This window comes from Centruroides vittatus, unplaced genomic scaffold (genome assembly GCF_030686945.1).
Source record: "Centruroides vittatus isolate TY-2023 unplaced genomic scaffold, ASM3068694v2 contig_374, whole genome shotgun sequence".
NCBI classification, from domain to species: Eukaryota; Metazoa; Arthropoda; class Arachnida; order Scorpiones; family Buthidae; genus Centruroides; species Centruroides vittatus.
The window spans coordinates 242,117-257,472 of NW_027122196.1; the positions used below are offsets into that span (position 1 = coordinate 242,117).

General features: G+C 34.1%; 2 protein-coding genes across 2 annotated transcripts; both read right to left on the reverse strand.

Annotated features, from left to right (window-relative positions):
* Positions 1 to 867: 867 nt before the first annotated feature.
* On the reverse strand, positions 868 to 3,385 carry LOC136975530 (peroxidase-like protein 3). Its single transcript, XM_067270599.1, has 5 exons — positions 2,899 to 3,385; positions 1,680 to 1,882; positions 1,442 to 1,611; positions 1,021 to 1,117; positions 868 to 956 (listed from the first exon to the last, which is right to left on the reverse strand). The coding sequence occupies exons 1-5, from the start codon at positions 3,352 to 3,354 to the stop codon at positions 887 to 889; spliced, it is 996 nt and encodes a 331-aa protein (XP_067126700.1). The 5' UTR covers positions 3,355 to 3,385; the 3' UTR covers positions 868 to 886.
* Positions 3,386 to 3,471: 86 nt separating this feature from the next.
* LOC136975543 (eosinophil peroxidase-like) lies at positions 3,472 to 13,880 on the reverse strand. The gene is made up of 8 exons (XM_067270617.1): positions 13,633 to 13,880; positions 10,727 to 10,803; positions 9,575 to 9,683; positions 9,266 to 9,513; positions 4,537 to 4,737; positions 4,325 to 4,465; positions 4,032 to 4,142; positions 3,472 to 3,560 (listed from the first exon to the last, which is right to left on the reverse strand). The coding sequence occupies exons 1-8, from the start codon at positions 13,878 to 13,880 to the stop codon at positions 3,472 to 3,474; spliced, it is 1,224 nt and encodes a 407-aa protein (XP_067126718.1).
* Between the last annotated feature and the right edge of the window lie 1,476 nt (positions 13,881 to 15,356).

Here is a 15,356-nt window from a genome sequence, read left to right on the forward strand (position 1 = left end):
TCGGGTTTTGGTCCTAATACGGTGTGTAAATACTGTATACATATATATAAATCGGATTTCTTTATCGTTTGATTTAATGAATATTAATGAGCATGTATTCTACAAGGCCATTCTTAATTTTGCCAATTATGCAAGAAACATAACTTCAACGGAATCGATAGCATAGATGAGATCATGAGCGGATTAACAAATTATATTGCCACAATTCCTCAAAATTTATTCAATTATCAACACGCGTTTGCTCATTATGAACAATCCTGATTCATGATGTCTATCACACGGATGAGGGATGTAACAGGTGATTCTTATTTGTGTTCATTATAAGAGGACTCACAAAGGATCGATCAAATGAATGAGAGAATGAAATAATGTCTCGCAGGAAGGTGAAGAGCGTTTACAGATCATCGTGATAAGGCCCTCCGAACCTCTCTAAGCCTTATTCTGACGGAACGACCTCGGTTTATCATTTTTTCTTTCCTTCGTTCACAATTTTTTTCCTGCTTCATAATTAAAATTTTATCGTACAAATACTGGCTCAGGTCCCTATACCTCGACCCGAACTGTACTGTACAGTTGTGTAAATTATAAGGTATAGATTAGTCATACATGGTTGACTGATATTTCAGGTGTACTCTATAAATTATATCTAATGTGTTTAAAGATTTAACAGATTTTTTCCCATGCTAAGAAATAATTCGGCAAAATTCATTCTATTTTAAATTTTATTTTCATATAACACGTCATTTTTTTTATTTTCTTAGCTTTCCGCCCTGTGGATACTAAAATGGACTCTTTTATCAAGTCCATTATGCGTTCGGTCAATAGGCCAATTAAAATGCAGTAAATTAAATCACAATTTCGGGATTAATTAATAATGAATCTCATTTCACCAATAGCTGAGGTCCATATTAGCAATTTCGTTGATATATTTACAAGTTGTGGGCTTATTGGTTAAACTGTAAAATAAAAAAATATTTTTTTAAATTTTAAAATAAGGAGAAAAAATAAATAAATAATTACCTGTAACTTAAAAATGCATTTGGAAGGATTACTTCTACATTAGTGTTTCTGCAAATTAGTGAAGCTACTGTAGTTTTTCTGATTTCACGTATTTGTTCTGGAATGAAAAGAAAAATGACTTGTTTAACCTGTCCTTATGGTAGTCCTTTCAATATAAATTTAATTAGTCAACTAAGAATTAACATCATGAAATTATATCTAATTTTCTACAGTTGCAGAATAATTACAGATTAATTCTCTGTGGCAGCTAGATCAAACGTTAATCTTTATTCTTAAATATATTTCAGCCGATCATATAGCCTAAATGTGCTTTAAACAGTCAATGAGTCAATTTTTCTTACTTTCTGTCGTTGATATTTCTATATAGGCCTACTATGTCATAAAATTAAAATTAAATTATTAACTTTTATATACAACAGACCTTGCGTGAAAGATCCCGGAGTTTTCGTATTTTCGTACCAGAATCGATCTCCAAATTTAAGTCTTCGAAACTGTTCCGCTATAATACATCCAAAAGTTGGTCCTACAATGCTACCTGGGACTGGTTTTTCACTTATTCCTCCAACAAATAATTCCACATCTCTGTGATCTCTATTAAAAGTTATTCAATTAGTACCGAAATTTTTATGCAATAAATTATCATATTTAATTAAACTTACTTATATATTGTTTTAATTTTATTTATTGCATTTGTTTTTATAAATAGCTCCATGTCGTCATAACTCGTTGCAGAAGAAAGATTACATCTTTTTCTCCAAGAATTGTATGGAGCTAATCCATGATCTCGTCCTCTTAAAATGTCGAAGGCTACCAAATCGTGTCCGGGGGAATTCTCAGAATTTGCAAACAAATAATGAGTAAGCTGCAATTTGATAGATTATTAGAAATGCGAATAATTATACAAATTATCTTTTAATTTTCTTGTGTAATTTATTTGCTATTCACGAATAGCCTACAGCAACCCATTTCCCTTCATAATTTATTATGAATAACCTGTATGAATTTGGGTATCGCTTTCCATTTTTCATCTATACTGGATGACTCTGTTGTGAGTCACGACAGCATGGGTTAGCTTATAATGGGATAGTTGTGGTCAGCCATATACCTCGCGTGCACTAAATCATTACAGTCAAATAGACAGAACATCAGGTATTACAGTAATAATATTGACTTCAGTTTAAATCGTTATAACTAACATCAATATTAAAATGTTATTTCAGCAACCTAATAGTGCTGTTTTTTCCCCCAAACTTCAATCTTTCTTTAAATAAACATAAAATTTTAATACAAATCCAAACAATAATCTAAGTGAAGATGTAGAATTAATATATTCTGACATTTTTTATTGAATATATCCAATAGCGGATCCAGAAATCTTTAGGAGGTGCAAAAAGCAAATAATATTCCTCATAAAATTTTTTACTACCTGAGATATCTGGCTTTACTCGGAAAAACCCTCAGAAGGATCCTTTCCTGCGCACCCTCTAATCCGCCCCCGAATATATGTAAATATTTATTTCAAATCATGATTTAAACTGTCCTATATGCACATTTGCTTACAGAAACAGCAAACTAAAGCGATATATTTTGCATCCTCATTTGCAGATTTACCAGTGACCGAATGATAAAACCACTGAACACTGGTGGTTGGTCGTGGTAGTTGGAGTCTCGCCAACCGGCTGGTCATACGAAGTATTTCGGGTTTTCTTCACGATTGTAACATCTAAATAGGGGCCAGTTTTTCATGGAAAGTCTTGCTGGAAGGTATCCCCTTGGAAGATCGCCCACGTATCGCGTTGCTATAAGCAAACAGTGTTAAATCATGCCACTGTTTGTTTTTAACATTTATATTAATAATATAATTATTAATTTTCTTACTTCTTTTGTAAACACGTTATCAACTAAATTTGCTCTCTGTTGCAATAATCCAATTAAAATATTTTGAACGGGATCAATTGTACTGTTGCAAAAGTCATTGACGTTAAAGAAATCTGTTACTAGACGTCTGCCTGTACTTTTAGAGAATGCATTTATGACTCTTCGATTAACCATGCTGTGACCAAATCGAAAAGCAACTGTAGAAAAACTATTTAAAATGTTTGGCGATATTGAAGCATCATATTTGTAGTCCTTAGTTGGAACATTTAACTCCATGCTCTTCATTGTCTCATGATCAAGAAGCAGTGGTAAATATTCGTTGTATATTATATGCTGCATCATGGCTCCAATAATTTTTCTTACTTCTTGAAATAATATTTCTTTATTCAAAAATTTATTTTGTAATTTTTTCACCAATCTGTTGTGTTCTCGAAGCCATAAAGTGTGAATACCCATTAAGGCTGATGTTACTGATGATCTTTGTTCTCCTAATGAATATACATATATTTTATTAATTTTACTGTTACGCTTGCATTAATAAAAGAAAAAATATTATTACCTAATAGTAAACATTTATTTTTCACAGTTTGGAACAGAAGTTTTGCACGATATTCCTGAACGAATGGGTATTTCGTATGTAGTCCTTTCAGATTTCAACATGGCTGAAAATTCAGAAAAGTTATAATGTAACAAGCTGCCGTTCGAGAAAAATGGAGGTTTATTTCTAAATTGGCATATGATAACCTGTAACAAGAGGTATCACAAATGTCCCACATCGCTTTCATTCCTTGATATATGTTACAATATGCCAATTTCAGATTAAAACTCCCTGTTCCAGGCTCTCCCTGTTATCTCACTTTTCCAATTTGCTGTATGATAATTTGAAGCAAGAGATGGAGCAATAGTGACATTGTGGAGCACTAAATGCTCCACAATGTCACTATTCCTAGCTAGACTACATATTATCGTATGCCAATTTGAAAATAAATTATTTATTCTACGAAAACGACGGCTCATTACCTTATTTCTTCGAAGTAAAAATATTATTTACAGCGATGTTTACTCATTTAATAATTAAATATTTTAATTAAAACTATTTAGACTTAATTTTAAGAAAATACTCATAAGTTTACCTCTATGTCCGTTTAAATCTCTAAGAAATCGTAGTTCTTCTACAGTGGTTCCATAAACATTTGAAGCATCTATAAAGGCTGTCAGCTTGTTTAATTGTTCACGTTGAGATTCTGTTTCAGAATAAAATATTTTATAATTCAAAGCAAATTATTATTTCTGAAGGCTGATTGTAAACTCTGAGTTATTCACGCGATCTCCAGCAGGTCGTGGTAAAACGCGTGCAGGACGATAACCCGAAGAGGTTGCAATCGGCCTTAAAATAAATTCTCTATCTTATATCTTAGTAACTTACCTAGAGGATTATCAACTTTCTTCCTGAGAGCACTGACTGATCTCATAAAATTGAAACAGTAGTTACTATCTACGTAATTATTTTCAAATCTCATAGCTAATGGTATGCATTCTGGATGCTTGTTACCTTCGCAGCATCTCGCTATATGGAAATACGAAATGGTGAATTAATTATAGTCTACGTGCTGTTTTCATGTAATTATAAAAATTTACCTCTGAAACCATTCGACCTGGAAAATGTAGAAGTAAATGTTAAATCGTGAGAGAGGAATTGTCCCCAGTTGACGAACAATGAGTTATGAGAAATATATGCATCAATTTTACTATCATACTCGTCAGAAGTCAAAATACGACTAACCAGAAGAGGATTAGGTAAGTCTTCGCCATTTTTCATTTTTCTTACAGTATTTATACCTTAAATAAGATAATCCATATATGAGAATTTCAACAGAATTATATTTCTAATAAATTTTCTGAATAACGCGGATGTAGGCTTCAATAGTGGTTCTCAATGGGTATGATACGAAATTCTCGTAGAAAATTTTTTTTAATTCCGACCCACTCGAGATATGACACATAACCATCTCTATCTCTTTACCCCTCGACCTTAAACGCTAAAATTTAACAATATTGATTCCACTAATACAAAAAATTTTCCACGTACAGTACATTATAAAAATAACTATAAAAAACATTCATAATAATTGATGTTAAATTACTAGACACCGTAACCATACTTACAGTCAATTCTATACCTTATGTACACTGTTCGTGGATGTTATTTTAGACCTTATTTCATAATTAACATTGTAATATTAATTTTTAGTTAGTCGTGGGTTCGCGCCTCGCTAAAGCGCTGAGGCGTTTTCCGAGAGTTTTAATCACACTCTTTATCCCTATTTAAGCAAAGGATTGCAGAAAATAACAGCAACTTATCACGAAATAGCGTTAACGCATGTAACAAGTTTAATGAAATGCGAAACTAGGTTTTGGTTTGGTTTTATTCGTATATGGCAACGTAACAAAAGGGTGATTTGTCGACGGGGATGTCTTCTAGGAGGACTTTCTATGGGAAAATAGTCCCGATTTAGATGTTACAACGTGAACAAAACCCACCAGTCTGTTGGTGAGGCTCAAACCCACGACCAAATACCGGTGTTCAGTGGTTTTATCCACTCGGCATTCCTGGGCTTCGAGATTAGGAGCCAAAATAAAAAAAAAAAAAAAAAAAAAAAAAAAAATTTACAAAGTTTACAAACATTACACTAGATTAATTTTTATTTCGAAAATCAAAGTCAAAATGCATTATGTGCTATGCAATGTCATAGCATTACATATTTTTCACTACTTCTGAGAGACGGAATTAAAGTGGAAATAAATTATACTCGTTAACAAATTCAATATACTTGGGTATCACTCGAAAGCTCCAAAGAAGTTATTTCTTTAACTTGGTTATTATGTATTGCATAAACAATAACAAACACTTTATACAATTATGTGCAGAAACTTTGATGCATTGTAATTACGTTTCACAAAAAATTCAGCATTACATACTGTCTTGCAAATGTGTTAATTGGCTATTTGTTCATGCTTTATAGTAAACGAGAGCCATTGTACGCTGCTTGCAAAAGTCGCGTGCGCTCATAAAATGGAGTATAAGTTAATTCGTTATTCATGGTTGGTTCTAAACGAGAATAGAAAGTTAGTGTTACTGGGCATGGTCGAAAATTGTAGTATCAGTTTTAAACACACGAAACACTTCTCCAATTGAATTTGGTTGAGACGAATACGGAGGAAGATATTTCAACTGTATTTGTTCTTCTGATAATTAGTCAATGGCACTGTGATGGAAACGTACGCTAGCCACATGAAAATGAAATCAATGATATTACTTTTAATTATGTGTACAGTACATTATCTTCGATGAAACTTCGAAATAGCTATGCATTGGCAGGACCTTTGATACAACGAAACGCTCTAATGCCATTATTATATTGACGTTCTGCCTCTTTGACCTTTCAAAGAAGCGGAACTTGACCTCTTTGACCTCTCAAAGAGGAGTGTAATAATAGCAGTCATTGCTTTTGGCAAATATCCATAGTATTTATGACAAAACAGATTAAGGTCTGTTCCACCAGCACATATGAATCAGCTATAAGATATGATTTATTCACATCAAATTGGTTGTACGATTGTTTAGACATTCGTTTGAAACGTTCTCTTCTTATGTTTTTACGTTTTAGCATTTTACACATTGACGACACACTGTAGGCTATACATGGTAAAAGGTGGTTTGGTGGTTAAAGGTCAAGTGGGTGGAAAAGATACAGGGATCACGTGTCATATCTCGAATGGGATCGAACTTAATGAAGATTTTACTCGTTATTAGCATTTTCTTTCTTTCTTTCTTTCTTTTTTTTTTATAAAACTCATCTATACACTCAAAATTAAGCTTTTTGCCATTTTATGATAACTAATAATATAAAACGTTTTTAAAATAAAATATCATAACAGATGGTGCCACACAATTTTAACATTTGTCAGGAAAAGTTACGAAACTCGTTGCTGAATTTTTAGAATTTGTAGACAATATTTTTTCTTTTTTTCGAACTTGGAACAAAGAGGTTGTCCTTCTTCATAAAAAGAGCATTGTTTGATAATATAAATCATTATTTAATTACTGTATTATAGAAAAAATATATGATTACGATTCTAACAGATTCTAACAGTTTTACGTTCCACACTGATTAGCATGCTTCCCCTTTGCCTATTTACACAATAGAGGTAGGTTACTTAAGGAAAACGGCTGCGAGTCACGCTAAGTCGAGCAAAAAATATGCGAACTCATTATTCACGCTTTTAACTGATTCATAGTTTTGTTCAAACATACGTAAAATCGAGTCGTGTGTGGATAATAAAATATATTAATATATAATAAAGGATAGAATGTTAAATTGCATTGTCTTGTTTGCCAAATATATTCGTTGAGAGAAATTAAAAATTTCGATCTCAACACGTTAAAAAGTTGTAACTCCATTAATCTTTTGATTGCGCTGATTAGAATACCTGTTCTAATCAGAAAAGACCTATCGTATAATCAGAAATTTATTTTGAAAAGTTTTGTACATTTACTCCAGTTATAAGAGTAATAAGTGGGCTCTCAGGATTTTATTCCAGGATGAATTGAATAGGAGAACGCAACAAGTGGACGATCTGACAAATGAGGACGCCTCCGAGGAGGAGTTTCTACAAGAAACTGGCTCCGATTTTGATATATAACACCTAAATAAGCGCCAGTTTAGCATTAAAAAATTCTCCCGGGAAGCACCCACCCTCGGCAGATCGCCCACGTGTGGTATTGTCATATACAAGCGACAAAGTAGGAGTTTTCACGTCGCTTGCGGATTATAGTTGATTGATTGTAACGACTATTAAAATAAATTTTACTCCTACAAAAGGCCTTTGCTTTATACAATATTATTTTTAAAAAAAACAAAGAAAAATTTAGAATTAAAAAGAAATCTTTTTTCTCTACCCGTGGGCACTGTTGACTAGTAAATAAATTTCTTGTAAATTTTTAATTTAGAAATGTCTAAAATAATAACAATTGAGTTTTATTCGAAACAAGTTGTGTATTATAAATTAAAAACAAATTTATATATTAAATACGTTTAAAATAATTATCGATCATTGTGCTCTGAATACAGCAATTATATTTTCGTATCATGTCCAATTAGTAAGCATACTTTATATACTATTTGGTATATAATAACAATATTTAATTACAAAATCATTACTCAAATATCAATTATCTTATCTCAATTATCATATTTTTTGCCTTCGTTGAAAATAATGCATTTGATTAGTTCTCATTTTGTACATCTGTTATAATATAGGCCTATCCTATATTTTAAACTTAACATATCTTATATTTCGCTCTGATAAAGGTGATGATAATTTTTCAGTTTAATTTAATACATTGTCTACTAATAAAAAAAATCCCACTGCTATTTGATTTGTTTATATATGGCAATGAGTATAAGAGTAATAAGTTAACTGGAAGAAAGCATTTATTTACCATGAAGACTTAAATATTGCAGTAATACGATTTATTAAGAGTTGTATAAGAATGCATTTGAAGAAAACTCACCAAGGTTCACCCACAGTTCTATTTTTACTTTTTTTTTACACAAAGTTAGAATATCTAGAAATGTTTTCCCGTTGCACGGAGAATATTTAAATGATATTCAATTTCCTGACATTTTTTCTGAAAAATCTGCGGCGTAACAAGCAACAGCGTCCTGTATAAGTACACAAAGTTCGTTGAGTTCATTGATTTTAGTGTCAGTATAAACCCTGTCCTTCACATCTTCACAGGAAGAAGTCTAAAGGAGTAATGTCATACCATAGCGGGGGGCCACGGAGCGCCATAACTAATTACTCCGTGCGCCTCAATTAATTCTAGGGAAAACTTATACAGTTGCTCTTCCTCCTGCAACGCGTTCAAATCTTTATGCAAATTTTGGTGATTTTGTACTATTCAGTTTGATATATTCTTACCTTCTTTACTATGAAAAAGAAACCATCATATTTTACATTAAACTGTGTCTTAACCTTCTCTTTACATCGATCGTATACATTTATTTTTTCTTCTAACTATTATGGTTTTATCCATTCGGCCACTGGTGGTTAGTTCTGAATAAAAAAGGCGGGCCTCGTTATAAAGGCGACCGGACAGTGACAAACGGGCCGATATATCTAAGGGACTAACCGTCCACGAAAAATTCCTGAGGAATGCTCGCCTACATTCTATCCCAGATCCACAGAGCAGTAGACTGATGCCTTAGATCCTACCATTCAACCGTCTTATCGAAATGCATAGGAATCTACTGATATTAAATAATAACAATAACAATTTTGAAATATTTATAATATTTCTTACCATCTTCGTATGTTGCAGGGATTAATCTATCGAAAACTTCGTTAGTTTTACCTAAAAAAGGCTTAAGTATATTATTACAGGAACCGTCGATTGTTCTGAATTTAGATGAAATATTGCAGTAAATGAATTCAAATTGCGTATTCTTTGAAAAACTCAAACCAAATTCTTCTAAGATTTTTTTAAAATTCTTTTCAGTAATTTCCGATATGTTGTTGAACTTTCCCAAAAATTTAGAGTTTTTTAATAATCTGAAAATATTTTTAAATTAATAATAAAATACATATTTAAGTCAATAATAAAAGAACTTACTCGTCTATAACACTGGAGAAATCAAATATTTTCGATGTGATTGCTAATAGCGAGTAATTCGGAACGTGAAAGAATACTTCTATTATGTTGTCGGTTTGATGTAATTTTCCTTAAAAAGCAGATTACATAATCATGTCTATTTATAAACTTAAAAAATATTATAAATCTTCATAAATAATAAACTATCGAAGTTCAAAATTTCTGAAAAATATTTACATCAAAATATACATTTAAATCTCCATCCTGTTCTCACAGAGTCTTTATCGTATCCATCAGGCCATCATGGTCCTTCATGGATTGATTTATTTAGGTCTATAATGATAAAGATTGAGTGGTGAGCGAGGTGGCAGGAAATATCAGAATCAGCTCACGCATGGTAATTTCTGAGCTGGCTAGAATTCGGTTTTCCCTTTTTTCTAACTTTCCTGGGCTTTTTCGTAATAAAAGATTTTCTTGCTACCCTATGGGCACCAAGAAGATTTTTAACAAGCCCATTATGCCATGCCCACAATGAGGCAGCCAGGGGTGAGGAACAGATCCGACATACCCGGACGGACTTTCCACGAAAAATTCCTGAGGTTTTTGATCGTCTGCATTCTCAGAGCGGTAGGCTGCCACCTCAACCACTCAGCTATCTTCTCGTGGAATATCTACAGAACTCGTCACAAGTCTTATAAGTGCAGGAAGAGTTTCAAAAATTCTTATATTTCAATTTGAATTGCTCAATAGCATATTACTAACAGACCCTATTTTACATGTTATCCTCTCACAATAGACAAAATTGAATCTATATACGGACTATAATCTGGTTAGTTGACACATTCAATCCATCTAATTTGAATCCTAATGGTGTTTCCTAAGAAATTCAGGATACAGTATATTGTTTATTTTAAATTACTTGAAGTACCCCGAATATACAGTAGATGTGTTTTTTAAAACGCTTTCTGCTTTGCGGCCATTAAAAGGTCTTTACATAGTACAAACTCATCATGTATTCAGCAGATCCACAATAGATAAAACTAAATAATGACTAATGATCCAACATATCCGAATAAACTACGAAAATGTCTGACTCGCACTCGAATCCGGATCTTCAAAGAGGCAGGCTGCTGCCTTTACCACCACAACCTTTCTATTGTAAAATCATCTTACCTGATATATCATTTGAGATGACACTTAATATAGATAATCCGAATAATCCAGAAAGTGTATGTAACAGAATCAACCACCTAAAAAATTAAATTAATAAAACAATATAATATATGTTAGTATGGAAAAAAGAATATAAATATAGAAACCAACCTCATTTTTTATATTCTTAATTAGAGAACATAAAATTCAATTCTGTACATACATAGATTTAGTATTCCGAATAAAGAATGAAATTCGGATTCTAAATCATCTCATTTCATCCTCTTAGCGGATGTTTTGAATAAACAATTAATATTTATTTTTAACCTTCAAATAAAATTGAATTATATGTGACTGCGTAGTATCGCATGATGTATGAAAGTTTGTTTATAAAAATAATTAAACGTACTGCGTATTGAAATATATTTTAAATATTTTTGTCCTGCAGGCACTAAGGTCTTTTTACGTGTCCATCGTAGGATCCATCGATTACGAGTGAATAAAGCCGCTGATCGTTGGTTTCAGGTTTGCTGGCTGCCCACGTAGAGTTTTCCGAGTTTTCTTTACTTACATATTATCCTGGGATAACATTCTACGGATAAATGGCTCCCAATTTAAGAGCCATTTCCCATAGAATGTTAACCCAGGAGATATCTGCTTTGGCAGATAGCCCAGCTGCGTTGCCTTATACATTAATCCAATCAACTTCAGATTTCTCTTTCATCGATTTAATCCAAATATTAAGTTTTCTTTTACCCACAGTACAAAAGTACTTTAGAAAAAACGCGCTGTATGTGTACGTATCTGTCTGCTGGACTACACTGCAACTAATATTGCTCTCCAATTTATTTTAATTTTCCTGGCTGTTATAAATAACAGAGGGAAAGTATAGCGATCGGACAAAATATGACCCCAAGATTTTTACATTTTTGGACCCAGGGGACCTTGAAACGTCGAGAAACTCAAAAATTGAGGATTTTTCTGTATTTAAGGATGTTCGTGTGTGTTGGCACGATTTTGTTCACCACTTTGAAGTTTAATAACTCCAGTACCTTTGGTCGAAATTTTCCGATATTTTTCAGGGAGGTTTGTTTATTGGGGATCGGTGCTATTAAATTTTTCTGATTAAAGTTCGATGGGATGGGGAATAGAGGTGGTCACTTGTCATGGAGTAAAATTACGCAACTCGTAAAGGATTTTTAGATTTTAATTAAGAACCGAAAAATGGAAAGAATTACATAAATATCTTGTAAAGTCGAATCTGCAACAGCGACCACCTCTAAACAGCGGTCATTTCTTTATTTATTTTTTCAATGCATACAAAATAACTTCCAAACAACGGCCTTTTACGTTTCCGTTATTTAGAGGTTTGACTATATTTATGTCAAAATTATTCTATATAATTAAATAAATTTAGCAAAAACTTCACAACTTTTTTATTAAGCAATTAATTAGAAAATTTTGCATTATTAATCTTTATTAATGTAATTTTTAATTAACCGTTGATATAAATAATTTTTATAAACTCAAAATATAGGGATTTAAAGTTTACAGAGTTAATTAAATTAAAAAGGTAAAATATTCAATTTATGGATAACAATTCGTGGCATCCTGTTATTGATTTCGTTTGAAAGTTTCTTTGTTTAGTCTCTCAGAGAGCAGAAGATACAAAGCGAGTAAGAATGCAGTCAACAATAATTCAGCTTTGAATATCATCGAACTTCAAGTATCATCTATTGTGTTAGTGGAGTTATCGATGACGTGATAAATAAGGAGCACTGGCGTAACTAGGAGGAGTTAAGAAACTATAGTCCTTGAGAAAGAATAATTTATTTAAAAAACTTAAAAACAACTCTGATTTAATCGCTTTTCTAACGTTAAAAACGTTATCATAGAGCCTGCAAATGTTAAATAAACATATCCTCATTAGGATGCTATCAGTTTAAAAGAAAAAAGAAACATGCTAGTAATGGTCGATATAATCTGGTAATGAACGAGTGTCTACACAACCGTTATTAGAGGACGCTGATACCATGCGACAAATCATCCTCCAACAGATTCGCCTCTTCCTTACGGCATATCGCACAGAAGACTACATTCCACGACCGAGGATATGTCACTGATGTGGCCATCTAGGTCATTCCAAATACTTCTGCAAGAACATTGACAAATGCAAACAACGTGGAAACTCCACGCTGAAAACAAACGCTCTGAAGCTCAACTCATTTGTATAAATTGCTCCGGACACCACCTTTATTCCTCTCCAGAATGCCCAGAATATGTCAGGAAAACCCAAATCATAAAATATCAACTACTTCACAACTGCTTCCTGCAAGAAGCACGACAAACTATTGCCACACCACGCCAAGCACCAACCAAGTCCTACAGCTACAGCTTACAGAAAATGAAGAATGAAAACAACTTCAACATCCTAAACCAAGCTTAAGCAATGATCTGCACAACACATGTAACACCTCAGAAGAACAAAAAGTTATCCACTAAGCAATAACCAAATAAAACGAAGTCATCAAGCATATGATAGAAAAAACCATGACATACACCCTGGAAAATAATACAACAAATTATCAACAGGGAATATCAGAAGTAACACCGACAGTAACCGATAAATACGACGTCCAAAGACAACTTCCCAAACACCAGGTACCATATAGCGAAGAGCCCAACCTCACAACTATGCTGATAGACAACACACCTACTACACCAATCGACCCCCCCAGTTGAACAAACAAATAAATCAGCAAAAGGAAAATACCTTTCCAAGACAACGCCAACAAGACAGGAACGGCCTCTTTGAAGAAACAGTCAGCCTCACCGAGAAAAAAACAGAAACTAAGATCGTGAAACCAGATGATACCAAGACAGTCCCATCAGCCCTTACGACCCACACGCAAAGAAATTCTCACTACAGCCTCCCAGATCCAGGACAACCACAACCTCCAAAACGAAAATGAAAATCCTCCAATGGAATGCCACAAGCACCACAAACAAAATCCAACAAATCAAGGCTGAGAAGATATACCAACATTACGACATCCTCAACATACAAGAGAGCTGGTTCATACCTCAAAACACCATCAACCTTCCTGGTTTTACAGGCTCTTATCACCATCGCATAGGTAGTCAAGGCGGTGGCCTCATCACCTTCATAAACCATAACATTCCAGCATCCCTCATTCAAAAACAGTCAGCCTAAGGGGCTGGCCAACCCGAATGGCTCGTTATTGACATTCACGACCTAATCTTTGTCTCCAACGACATTGCCACACATGCTCATTAGAAGTTTCTACCAATAAACTACGGCAGCCATCACCGCATGCTGGAAATCGACATCACCAATATCAAGAGAGACTCCACAATGTCAAAGAACCGCACCAACAAATCAGCAAAAGCCAACCAGATACAGACAATCTGCACGAGGACCTCTCAGGCACCGTGAACCTATAATGACCTTGTTACCAAATACAACACACTAAGAACTGATCACATCAAACGGATCCCCAACAAACAAGAAACAACCCACCTTGGTGGAAGCCAAAGAAAGCTAGCTGTCAAACGCCAATCCTACCATAGATTTCTTAGAAACATAACCAAGGAAAATTGCCCTTCAGCGAACGATAACAGAACGAAAGAGGTTATTCTGGCAACACATGACCAACAACTCAAAATACAAAAACAACCTGTGGAGGATTATGCGGAGACTTCTCAATACTGCCGCAACTACCAACAACCATCTCGTTTTCAAGCAAAAGAAAGAGACATTACAAAAGTCAAGCCGAGGCACGACTACATCACTTCATTCCCAATCCACGTCTCAGACCATCAATATCTGTAAGACCGTCACAATTGACGCTACTCCTGTCGAATACAACAGGCGTTTCGACACAAGCGAACTCAACAAAGCAATACAAAAAAGGCAAGATACAGCTCCCGGGCTAGACGGCATTACCACCGTCATCCTTCAATACCCAAGCCAGGCATCATCACCTAACAACACTCAACGACACCTGGACTATAGGCACATTTTCCTCTGACATGAACAAGACAATCATTGTTTCTATTCGCAAGCCTAATAAAGAGTCAACAGACATCACCAACTACCACCCTATTGCTCTCACCTCTACCATATCCAAAACGCTAGAACGTATGATCCTTAAGCGGTGGATAAGATTGGTCCACCTTCACCATTGGTTCATTCACAACCACATGGGAGGCCTGCCAAACAAGAGAAAAAGAGACCTCCTCACTCATATGATAATTCACGTTCACATCCTAAATTTAGGATGTGAATGTGTATTGGAATGTTCGATCTGGGACCCAAGACAAAAGCTATAAAAATCCGAATTTAGGGGGGAGGGAAGAGCTCTTCTTTTTCGAGCTTTTGAATGTGCTACTCCTGCCTTTAAAGGATTATTCTCATTGCGGACTAAATGTCCTCTTCAAACTTTCTAGCTACGCCCCGGAGCCGTCGACTCCTGAGAAAACATCGGAGAACTTTCCTCTTTGAACTTTCGTCATCGGAAAAAGGGACCCAGAAGATTTGGCCTCATGTTACAAGCATCAATATATGACTTGCTATGCTGAGCTATAAATCTGCTTCAACATCCTAACCCTGAACATTTATAAAGCTTAT

Coding starts and splice junctions, on each gene's coding strand:
- LOC136975543 (XM_067270617.1), bottom strand. CDS start 13,880: ATGGTTTATGAAGGTGATGAGGCCACCGCCTTGACTACCTATGCGATG. Junction 9,684..10,726: donor CATCTCAAATGATATATCAG/GTAAGATGATTT, acceptor CTGCTTTTTAAG/GAAAATTACATCAAACCGAC. Junction 4,143..4,324: donor GAAAGTTGATAATCCTCTAG/GTAAGTTACTAA, acceptor ATTCTGAAACAG/AATCTCAACGTGAACAATTA.
- LOC136975530 (XM_067270599.1), bottom strand. CDS start 3,354: ATGGGTATTCACACTTTATGGCTTCGAGAACACAACAGATTGGTGAAA. Junction 1,118..1,441: donor TCCGGGATCTTTCACGCAAG/GTCTGTTGTATA, acceptor TTTTCATTCCAG/AACAAATACGTGAAATCAGA. Junction 957..1,020: donor AATGCATTTTTAAGTTACAG/GTAATTATTTAT, acceptor TTTATTTTACAG/TTTAACCAATAAGCCCACAA.